This window comes from Acinonyx jubatus, chromosome A2 (genome assembly GCF_027475565.1).
Source record: "Acinonyx jubatus isolate Ajub_Pintada_27869175 chromosome A2, VMU_Ajub_asm_v1.0, whole genome shotgun sequence".
NCBI lineage: Eukaryota > Metazoa > Chordata > Mammalia > Carnivora > Felidae > Acinonyx > Acinonyx jubatus.
Genome location: NC_069383.1, coordinates 72,164,468 through 72,176,979, shown reverse-complemented (window position 1 = coordinate 72,176,979; position 12,512 = coordinate 72,164,468). Strand labels below are relative to the sequence as shown.

Here is a 12,512-nt window from a genome sequence, read left to right as displayed (position 1 = left end):
ATCCTAAAATTTATATGGAACCAGAAAAGACCCCAAATAGCCAAAGCAATCTTGAAAAAGAAAAACAAAACTGCAGGTGTCACAATTCCAGATTTCTTTTTTTTTTTTTAATTTTTTTTTTTTAACATTTATTTATGTTTGAGACAGAGAGAGACAGAGTATGAACAGGGGAGGGGCAGAGAGAGAGGGAGACACAGAATCTGAAACAGGCTCCAGGCTCTGAGCGGTCAGCACAGAGCCCGACGTGGGGCTCGAACCCACGGACCGTGAGATCATGACCTGAGCCGAAGTCGGACACTTAACCGACCAAGCCACCCAGGCGCCCCGCAATTCCAGATTTCAAGTTATATTACAAAGTGGTAGTAATTAAACCAGTATGGTACTGGCATAAAAATAGACACACAGATCAATGGAACAGAACAGAAAGCGCAGAAATAAACCACAATTATATGGTCAATTAATAAATATACAATGGGAAAAAGACAGTCTCTTCAACAAATGGTGTTGGGAAAACTGGATAGCCACATGCAAAAGAATGAAACTGGACCACTTTCTTTCACCATCTACAAAAATAGACTCAAAATGGATTAAAGACCTAAATGTGAGACCTGAAACCATAAAAATCCTTAAAGAAAAAAAAAAATCCTTAAAGAGGGCACAGGCAGTAATTTCTCTGACATTAGCCAATGCAACATTTTTCTACATGTAACTCCTGAGGCAAGGGAAATAGAGGCAAAAATGAACTACTGGGATTACATCAAAATAAAAAGCTGCTGCACATTGAAGGAAACAATCAACAAAACTAAAAGGCAGCCTACTGAATAGAAGATATTTTCAAATGACACATTTGATAAAGGCTTAGTATCCAAAATACATAAAGAACTGATAAACTCAATACCCAAAAACCAAATAATCCAATTAAGAATGCATAGAAGACATGAAGAGACATTTTTCCAAAGAAGACATCCAGATAGCCAACAGACACATAAAAAGATGCTCAACATCACTCATCATCAGGGAAATGCAAATCACAACTACAGTGAGATATCACCTGACACTCGCCAGAATGGCTAAAATCAAAAACTCAAGAAACAACAAATGTTGGCGAGGATGTGGAGAAAGTGGAACCCTCTTGCACTTTTGGTGGGAATGCAAACTGGTGCAGCCATTGTGGAAAGCATGGAGGTTCCCCAAAAAATTAAAAATAGAACTACCCTACAATCCAGTGATCACACTACTGGGTATTTACCAAAAAAATACAAAAACACTAATTCAAAGGGATACATGCACCCCTATGTTCATTGTAGCATTATTTACAAAAGCCAAACTATGAAAGTAGCCCAAGTGTCCACTGACAGATGAATAGATAAGGTGTGGTATATACATACAATGGAGTATTCAGTCATAAGAAAGAATGAGATCTTATTATTTGCAATGACATGCCTAGAACCATAGTATAATATTAAGTGAAATAAGTCAGAGAAAGATAAATATGACTTCACTCATACACAGAATTTAAGAAACAAAGCAAGTGAGCAAAGGAAAAGGAAAAAAAAAAAAGGGACAAATCAGGAAACTCTTAACTGCAGAGAACAAACTGATGGTTACCAGAAGGGAGGTGGGTGGGAGCATGGGTAAAATAGGTGAAGGGGATTAAAGAGTAGACTTATCATGATGGTGGGGGGGAATTTTACATATATATATATATATATATATATATATATATATATATATATATAATGTGTATATTATATATACATACATTATATATATATAATGTACATATACACACATACACACACACACACACACATATACACACACACATATACAAACCGATACACATTTCTCACTAAATGCTCTTTCTTATTAAAAAGAAAAAAAGGTAATTATGTAAGGTGATGGATGTGTTAAATTAACTTGATTGTGGTAAATTATTTCACAATGTATAAATCATATTGTACACTTAAAATATATACAAACTTATTTGTCAATTATATCTGAATAAACTGAAAAAATTCTAATTTCCACGATGTATTGACAGATTTCACCAATGGGAAATGAAGCAGTTCAGAATTTTTAGGGTTTTTGTTTCCTTTTACATGGAATAAGAAAACTTTAAGAAGAAGAAGAAATGCTTTCAAAAAAGCCTTGGAAAGTACATCGTAACATTTCAGATGGTTATAAATGGAAACTGTGCATCTAAGCACAACATGCACCAAATGTCACCTTTTTTTTGAGCCCTCCCCAGAAATGTCACCTTTTAAATATCCTTAACCATAAGTTTAAAGACACAAATCATTAATAAAACTGAAAAAAGGTTTATATAAAGAGGGATATATTTCAGCAATTCTCACAAGTTGTATGTTACCTGATCAGGAGGCTGAATATGTTGGACACACTGAAATGTGTGAATTCCTTGAGCCGAGACGAGCAGAGGTTGCAGTGAATGTTGAGACTGGCTTGTGGCAACCAATGCTACCAAACTTCCCATGGAAATAAACTCTTTCATTGCATCATTCAAAGCTAGAATTAAGCAATATAGTTTAGAAGCTTAGCAAATATAAACATGACATTTAAAAATTATAAAATCACTAAAAATAATGATAACCTAAAGTCGAGCTTTAAGGTGGAGTACAAAGAGTATGGATCCTTCATACCTTTCAAATATTACATCTGCCACTCATTCATTGATTTATCTATTGAGGACCTAATATCTGCCACACTCTAACCAATCTAACGGAGGCCTAGCAGGTACTATAAACTCGATTTATAAGCTCAAAACAATGCCTAGGAGGTTCCTTACTTCTGGATCTCAGAAAGTAAACAAACAGGAGTCTCTGAAATATAGAAGGAAGATAAATTTCCAATACTGTGTTCTGTTGATTGGGCAAAATACAGTTCCCATTCCTATGACTTTCTAAACAATCTCTTTCTACGCCAGTTCTTTGTCAGAACTGAAACAAGCATTAACAATGTGTAGGAATCGTGACCTAGAAATCTGCAGCATTCCATTAAACACTACTCTAATAAGTTTCGCAGATGCTACAGGATTCAAACTGTGTGGTTAACACTATTTGCAATAACCAAGGCACTGTGGTTGCATTTTCTATCAATTCCAGATCTGAAGAACCTTGAGGCAGCCGAACGCTACCAAATCCTCCAGCAGCCAACCTGAGCTCTCCATGAATTCTAAGCTCCAGCCACGTATTCCCTAACATACCACGATTTCTTGTACCTCTGTATCTTTGCCTATGGATCACGCTTCCTGTGCTTCTTTATTAGCATGAAGCTACTTAATGCTAATTTATACTTCTCCATCAAAATTGCATTAATCTCAGTTGTTAACTCGCTCCAAAAGCCTTCTCTGATAGCTCCTTACCCACCCCTTCCCAGTCCCGGTTGAGGGTGCATGTTCCTACAGTGCCCTGTGCACACTTCCAGCAGAGCACAGCCTACCACCTCCTACTTATGCCACCCTGGTCAGTTACCTAATCTCTGCATTTCCATTTACTCACCTGTAAAAGCAGAATATTTACCTGTAGAGTACAAAACAATCCCTAACCCAGAAAAGGCACTCAGCACATGGTAGCTGTCATTATTACTATCAGTATTCTGTACTAAAATGGTTTCCTTTTCTTTCCTCTCCTAGATTTTAAGAATAGAGACTCTGCATAAGCATTATAGAAATGTTTTTCAAATGAACAGAGTATCTGTATACTTAAGCAATTTCTAATAAGTATATGAGAATGAAAGGCCCCAACAGACTAATCACAAGGTTGTAGAATTTTCACATGGCTCTTATTTACCAATTTTGCTAATACAGAGGCCACAAAAGCAATATAACATATATCTGTTTTCTGAAGACAGAAGATTTAACATTAAGACTAAAACTTCTGTCTAACCAAAGAAAAAGGCCCATGGCCACGAGTGGATGTGTTACCATTACCATGTGCAAGCCTCTGGCTCTGCGCAGCCTCAGGGCTATGCTCATGTTCTGGGAGAGCAGGCAGGCCAACAATGAGGTCAAGGTCGTCCAGCAGAACCACAGAAGGCTGCCTCCATGTCGCCTCTGAGAAAGCCAGCTCCAGGGTTTTTTGTATGTGTTCAAGCCTTTTTCCTTAATATGCAAGATATGAAATGTTATTTCAGGGCTGGTAAGTATAGGTTGCCCTTTTCAGAGCATTAGAAACACTCAATATTGATTTAACCATGAAAATTTGATCCATATTTTGTTAATATACCAATCACTAAACTTTGATCATTAATGTGGTTTAATTAATAGAACCTCAAAGGACCCAGTAAAGTGCTGAATTTTATAAAGCTGAAAAAAGGAATATGATACTATGCATGTTATTTTTACCTGGACTCATTCCACAGAAAATTACAGTATAAAAAATTACTACCTTAAAAAATAGCAAAATAAAAGCAGGATATGGAAAAACATAAATGAAAGACTAGGGGATCAAGATTCAAATAAAATCAAACACAAATGTAGCTATCTAGAGATCCCAGAGTTGCTATATTTGAATCGTACATTTGGCTTCAAACTTCCTGGTGAATTACCAAGTTTTAATTTTCAAAGAATAGAAAACATACACATTCATAAGCCAATGTAAAGAATTTCTGTTACTTACTGTTACTTTGACTTAGGTCAAAAACAAAATTTTGGAGGTTCTTGGGTGGCTATTTTTAGTTAAGCATTTGACTCCTGATTTCAGCTCAGGTCATAATCTCATCATTCGTGGGATCAAGCCCCACATCAGGCTCTGTGCTGATGGCATGGAGCCTACCTGAGATTCTCTCTCCCTCTCTCTCTCTCTCTCTGCCCTTTCCCCACTAGCACACTCACTCATGCACATACACTATCTCAGACTTAAAAAAAAAAATTATTAAAAAAATATAAATTTAAAAAATAAAACAAAAATTTACATGAAGTTCAAGCATGACTCTGAGAGATGGACAGTATCTCTAAAACCACCTTTGCAGCATATGAATTAATCAGTTTTTGAAGGCTATTTCTTAGTTTCTTACCATATGGTAGACATAAAACACACACACACACACACACACACACAGCATGGACTGGTTGGGATGACAAGGTAGAGAGAGGTAGCCAAGGGGGAAAAAAAAAAGGTTACTCAAGATAAAATCTTTCCAATCTTGTTTTTTGATCAAATAGATGATAACATAAGCATTAAAGATTTTTAAAAGTACAAAAGTATATATATGGTAAATTGTAATTCTCCTCTTCACTGTCCACAGCCGAGTTTCCCTAGCAATTTAGGAATATTTACACCCATTAGAGTATATCCTAAATACAAACTTTTTCAGAATGGTCTAAGTTGGCATTTCCAGGAATATAGTCTACAAAGAGTTTTGGCTAAGAAAATAAAAGGAGGGGGGGTCTCCATCAAGTATAGAGAGTTTAGAAAATTTTGCTGAAAATATTAGAAAGCTAAAGATTTAAAATTTCTAAGGAATTGGGGCACCTGGGTGGCGCAGTCGGTTAAGCGTCTGATTCTTGATTTTGGCTCAGGTCATGATCTCTGAGACTGAGTCCCACATCAGGCTCTGTGCTGGGTGTGGAGCCTACTTAGGATTCTTTCTCTCTCCCTCTTCCCCTCCCCAGCTCATGCTCTCTTTCCAAAGGAAAAAAATTTTTTTTCTAAGGAATTTCAACAACTAACAGAAAAGATAAGGGAAGATTAGATATTTGTACTTACTAGATTAACAGCATGAAATAACATTTCTGCCTTTCTAGCAAAAAAGGGATTTATGTAGAGTGTTACCATATTCATACCTCGTAAAGTTTTACAGTCCACTATCTCCACATGGGCATCCAATATGTCAAATGCTTCTTTACAGACTGCCTTGGCTAAAGTTGATTTTCCACTGCCCTAGAAAATAATTGCTTCATAAGCAATATATTCAATCACAGAAATAGCTTCTGTTACTGTGGCAACCAAGACTCAGCCTCACCAATCAAGTATACACTACACAGCATTCTATGTCAATTCTAACTCAATAAGGCTGGGGGTAAAAAAAAAAAAAAAAAAAAAAAAGAAAAAGAAAAAAAGAAAACCCACCTCCCTGGAGTTCTAGGATCACATTATGGTGCGTGACATTTAGCATAAAGTAAACTAACAGGAAGGACTGAAACTCTGGACTCAGGAGGTTTTAAATTTTTTTTTTTTAACATTTTATTTATTTTTGAGACAGGGAGAGACAGAGCATGAACAGGGGAGGGTCAGAGAGAGGGAGACACAGAATCCGAAACAGGCTCCAGGCTCTGAGCTGTTAGCACAGAGCCCGACGTGGGGCTCGAACTCACAGACCACGAGATCATGACCTGAGCCGAAGTTGGCCGCTTAACTGACTGAGCCACCCAGGCGCCCCAGAGACTCAGGAAGTTTTAAGAGCACTCCAGGATTAAGTGGGAAAGAATGATTTCCTAAACATGTATTCAAGTCTAGCAAAGAAAAATATGTAATATTTTGCAAAAAAACCCAGAAGGCTCTAGCTTCCCAGCTCTAATAGAATGACTCAAGTGGTATACAAACACAGGCAAGGTTAACAGATGACAACCCAATCTCAGGAATATAAACCCCCCAAAAAGGTACATTTCGCACCCAACTTCAACCTTAATTGGTACTAATACTAAAAATAATCAATTGCTTTGAGAAAGTTAAAAAAAAATACACCAGGTCTAGTTGCTGGGGAAGATATGCAGATATCACCAAAATATGTCTTTTCTTTTAACCTGTTAAAAGCTGGATGTGTCCTATGTTCATTACACCGCACAGACAGAAAATAAACACTTAATTTGTTTTTACAATTTTTTAAATCACTGATATTTAAATCTTTTACCTTTAAAAACAGTCAATGCTTCATTATTTGTTACTAGAAGGGAATAATGTAAACATTAAATAATCTTTCTAGAGAAATGAAACCTAATCCCATTTAATTTCAACTATTTTCAGTGAAAAAAAAATTATTACCCACTTCCTTGTTATCTTAAATTAACTGCAATTTTAATTTACAGTTTCTTGGTGATATACAGTATTACTGTGACCTTAGTGTACTATGTAGCCCTCAGAGACTATTAAAGTGGGCAGAACTATTTACTTTTTTATTAAGTGACTCTAGACTATATAGAGTTTGATCCAATGTGTACTTCTTGTTTTCAAGTAAAAGCTTTATTTTTTTCCTGGTTTATAAATTAACATGTGAAGCATACAAAAGAACTGTAAACACTTAGTATAAGAGAAACGTAAAACATTTTCTGTAATCTTACCACCTCACAGAAGTAACCACAGTCCATTGTTCTGAGGTATCACCCTTCCAGACACCTCATACACATTTAAGTAAATTTGTAAAGATGGGATTACAGTATTTATGTGGGTTCATGATAAATCACTGTCCTCTTTATCCACAATTATGGAGCTGCTTCGGCTCCCCAGCACACCACCACTGTGGGACATACTGCACATAACACGTTTAATAAGCCCCTTCCTAATGTATAATAATGTTGTTTCTAATTTTTAACTATTATAAATAAAGCTAAAATAAATACCCATATATGTGTTAACTTATTTGTCAGATTACACCTTTAGAATAAATTTCTAGAAGCAGAATTACTGTATCAAAAGGTACACACATATATTTAAAATTTTGCTGACCGGGGCCCCTGGGTGGTTCAGTCGGTTGAGCGTCCGACTTCAGCTCAGGTCATGATCTCGCCGCTTGTGAGTTCGAGCCCCACATAGGGCTCTGTGCTGACGGCTCGGGGCCTGGAGCCTCTTCAGATTCTGTGTCTTTCTCTCTCTCCCTCTGCCCCTCCCCCGCTCACACTCTGTCTCTGTCTCTCAAAAATAAACAAACATTTAAAAAAATTTTTTTGCTGACCGTTGCTATAGTGCCCCCTAGAAAAGCTGAATGTTGGCAGGTTTTTACAGTTCTTTTAATATAGGTTTTTTCCCTCGATCTAGTATTATTTCCTACCCTTGCTGTTTTGTCTAGCTTTAACAGCCCTGCACCAGTTCTAACATTTTGTTTTTCAGCACCGTGAACTGGAAAAACAGCCAAGCTTGTTATACAAAATCTGAAATTTAGCAGCCACTCAACAAATACTACCACACTTACACCTTACAGAATTGTATTTACATTTAAAGTCAACGGGCTCCAAAAAATAAAGAAATTAAGGGTGCTGGGGTACAGGTCCCATCTATCATACTTTGCTTAGTTTGAGGGCTTTCTCCTCACAAAGTAAATCACACTTGTATAGCACTTTTGAGTTTACAAAGTGTTTTTCCATATATTATTTCCCTTAAGTGAGGTTTATCCTAAGAAGGCAGATTAAGAAACCACAAAACTGCCTGTGGTCATAGTCAGAAAGTACATGACAGAGGTGGGACTCAAATCCAGGTCTTCTGCTTGTTCTTCATATTACCCATGATACCCCTAGGTGAGATGGAGAAGTCTGATTTCTGAGTCAATACGATATTGCTTTTTCAAAATAAATATAAAATGATGATGCATTTTGAAATGTGACACAGAAACCTAGAAACCACATAGAATAGTTCCTATATTTCACCAGCTTGCATACCTGGGATAAATCTCCACTTGATCATGGTATACAATTCTTTATACACATTGGTTGATTTGATTTGCTAATATTTTGTTGAGGATTTTTGTATCTATGTTCATGAGAGGTTATCAGTCTGCAGTTTTCTTTTAACGTCTTTGTCTGGTTTTGGTATTAAGGTAATGCTAGACTCACAGGATGACTTAGGAAGCATTCCTTCTGCTTCTATCCTCTGAAAGAGATTGTAGAAAACTGGTATAATATCTTCCTTATAGGCCTTTTTATATTGTACACTTCTTGTGCAAGTTTTGGGAACTTGTGTCTTTCAAAGAATTGGTCCATTCATCTAAGATGGTTATCAAATTTGTGGGCATAGAGTTGCCTATTACTATTACGACTTTATTATCCTTTTAATGTTTATGGGATCTGTAGTGATGTTCCCTCTTTCATTTCTGCTATTAGTAATTTGTGTCTTCTTTTTTTTTCTTAGACTGGCTAAAGGCTTATCAATTTTATTGATCTTTTCAAAGAAGCAGCTTTGGTTTCACTGATTTTTCTCTGTTGATTTCCTGTCTTTAATTCACTGATTTATGCTCTAATTCTTATTTCTTTTCTTCTCCTTACACTGGACTTAATTTGCTCTTTTTTTCTGGTTTCCTAAAGGGAATACTAGGGTTATTGGTGTAGTTGCACATAACTATGTATATATACATGTATGTGTATATATACACACACACACATACACATGCACACACACATATATATTTTTTACTGCATATAGATATGTATATAAAAATATGTATTTTTTTAAATTTTATTTTTAAGTAATCTCTACACCCAGTGCGGGGCTTGAACTCACAACCCCAAGAGCAGGAGTCACATGTTCTACTGATGAGTCAGCCAGGCACCCTTGGAGTAGCTGTTACATTTTAAGTAAGAATCAGAAGAAAGCAACTGAACTAGTAACAGGAAAAAGAGCTATTTTACTAAAGTTAAAAGTGAATGGAAATGAAAAAGTCTTAAAATTTTGAATTGAATAAAAGAACAAAGATTCACAGAGACCACACTGTACCTCTGAAAATAATTTTGCACTGGTAAAGAATAAAACTGTAAGCCCTTTAAAAGGGCAGGGAGGGGCGCCTGGGTGGCTCAGTCGGTTAAGCGGCCGACTTCGGCTCAGGTCATGATCTCGCGGTCCGTGAGCTCGAGCCCCGCGTCGGGCTCTGTGCTGACAGCTCAGAGCCTGGAGCCTGTTTTGGATTCTGTGTCTCCCTCTCTCTGACACTCCCCCATTCATGCTCTGTCTCTCTCTGTCTCAAAAATAAATAAGCGTTAAAAAAAAAATTTTTTTTTAAAAAAGGGCAGGGAAACTCTAGCAAAACTGATGAAGATTAAAAAGAGAAAAGACACAAAACACCAAAATCAGGAAATGGAACACCATAGTAGATTCCACAGCCATTCAAAGGATAATGAAAGGAATACTACAAACAACTTTATGCTCATAAATTTGACAACTTAGAAGAAATGGACCAATTCCTTGAAAATTACAAACTACCAAATGTCTGCCATGGTGAAATAAGACAATTAAGGAAATTTAATTTATAATTAAGAAGTTAAAGGTCCTGGGGCAGCTGGGTGGCTCAGTCAGTTGAGTGTCTGACTTCAGCTCAGGTCATGATCTTGCGGTTCATGAGTTCGGGCCCCACATCAGGCTCTGTGCTGACAGCTCAGAGTCTGGAGCCTGCTTCAGATTCTGTGTCCCCCTCTCTCTCCGCCCCACCCGTGCTTGTGCTCTGTGTCTCTCTGTCTTTCAAAAATAAATAAACATAAAAAAATTTTTTTTTAAAGTTAAAGGTCGGGGCACCTCTGTGGCTCAGTCGGTTAAGTGTCCAACATGTCTCATGTCATGATCTCATGGTTTATGAGTCAGGGCCTCACACTGGGCTCTGTGCTGACAGCCTGGAGACTGGAGCCTGCTTTGGATTCTGTGTCTCTCTCTCTGCCCCTCCTCCGCTCACACTCTCAAAAATAAATAAACATTAAAAAAAAAAAAAGTCAAAGGTGACAAAAATCTCAACACCCAGATGGTTTCACTGGAGATTTTACTAAACATTTAAGGAAGAATGAATACCAACTGTATATGCTCTCTTCTAGAAAACAGAACAGGAAAGAACACTTCTCAACTCATTTTATGAGGCCAGTATTACCCTAATAGCAACACCACACAAAGTGGTACAAAACCAGAAAACTATAGGCTAATATTGCTCATGAATTAAAACAATTTTTTTAATGTTTATATATTTTTGAGAGAGAAAGAGTGTGAGCAGGGAAGGGGCAGAAAGAAAGGGAAACAAAGAATTCGAAGCAGGCTCCAGGTTCTGAACTGTCAGCACAGATCTGGACACGGGGCTCAAACCCAGGGACTGAGAGATCATGACCTGAGCTAAAGTCAGATAATTAACAACGGCTGTTGCTCATGAATTTAGATGCAAAAATCCTCAACAGAAATATTAGCAAATAATGGGGTGCCTAGCTGGCTCAGTCAGAAGAGACTCTTGATCTCAGTTGTGAGTTTGAGCCCCATGTCGGGTATGGAGATTAAATAAATTTTTTTAAAACATTAAAAAAAAAAGGATTTTTAGCAAACAGAACTCAGCAATGTATACAAAGAAAATACACCACGACCAAGTGAGATTTATTACATACATGCAAGGCTGGTTCAACATGTGAAAAAAAATCAACCCTATCAACACCCTAAAAAAGAAAAATCATACAATTGTATCAAATGATACATAAAAAAGGCAGTGAGCATGACACCTTATTCATTTTATTCATCACCACTTTCTAAATCACCACTTCCTCTATCTTGTATTAACAACTCTATATAACAGATGATCAAAACTCAAAGAAAAAAATAAAATTAGTTATTAGTGAAATGGGCACATTTTAACTACGTACCTTTCCTCCTGTGAATAAAAGGGCTCCATTCCTAAGTCCCGCTACAAGGGACATCAGCTGCCGAGACAAAGGGCGCCCCAGGAGGCTGTGAGTGATGTGTTCCATGGAAGACACACCTAAAGAATTCACTCCTCTGCAAAATATATACATTATTGCATGATAAAATGCTGAAGCAGGATAAAATCCAGCTGTAAAAAATTCTGAAACTTTCCTTTCCAGGCTAATTAATGATTTTTAAAAGAGTAAAATGTTAGAAAGTTTCCCTTAGTTGACAGCGTATTGAATTAATGCCAAATCTGAGTCACAACTTTTAAAATTAGTTTTATTACTTTCAAACATGTACAGTAACTAAAAGTTTTGTCTTAACAGGACATCTCAAGGAATTTGTCTTAACAGACACAAACAACAAATCATAAATGAGAGCATTTGAAGTGTTAAAAGAATTGAAGACTTATTTCCTCTTAAATTAAGCTTTGAAATCCGGTTTCAATTTGTAGATTATACAAGCATGAACTTCAACCTACTTCCTGACTCTACCACTTTATTTCTGATAATATAAATTCTGAAAATCAGAATCTGAGCTGAAGAGATTTTACTTTCTACATGAGCATTATGCTATAAACATTGTTACTTTACGGTTTAGTACTTTTATTAAAACATTTACAGACTATACTATTACAGGAAATCAAATCACTGCTACTATAACCACTAAAGGTTTCTATGAGGAATTCTGAGATATAATGTTTATACGAGAGTCTCATATTTCCTAAGAGATAAGACGAGGTTCTTTTCAGACTTGTCTTAAAAGTTAAGGAAAACACAAATAATCCCAATTAGTACATTAATAAAATAGCTGAAGGAATAACTTAATTTGAAATATTTTTAAACATTCAAATAATGTTTTTAGATTAACTTTTAAAGTAAATGTATTAACTCTTAAGAATTATTGTTTTATTCGAGCACATAT

General features: G+C 36.4%; 1 protein-coding gene across 3 annotated transcripts in view; it reads right to left on the bottom strand.

Annotated features, from left to right (window-relative positions):
• PEX1 (peroxisomal biogenesis factor 1) overlaps positions 1-12,512 on the bottom strand; it is a 46,577-nt gene that overhangs the window by 17,916 nt on the left and 16,149 nt on the right. For all 3 annotated transcript variants that reach the window (XM_027071879.2, XM_027071876.2, XM_027071875.2), the window contains exons 10-13: positions 11,546-11,678; positions 5,804-5,900; positions 3,950-4,120; positions 2,372-2,526 (exon numbers count right to left, since the gene is read on the bottom strand). In XM_027071879.2, coding sequence (XP_026927680.1) covers positions 2,372-2,526; positions 3,950-4,120; positions 5,804-5,900; positions 11,546-11,678 — 556 coding nt within the window. The remainder of the gene's footprint in view (positions 1-2,371; positions 2,527-3,949; positions 4,121-5,803; positions 5,901-11,545; positions 11,679-12,512) is intronic.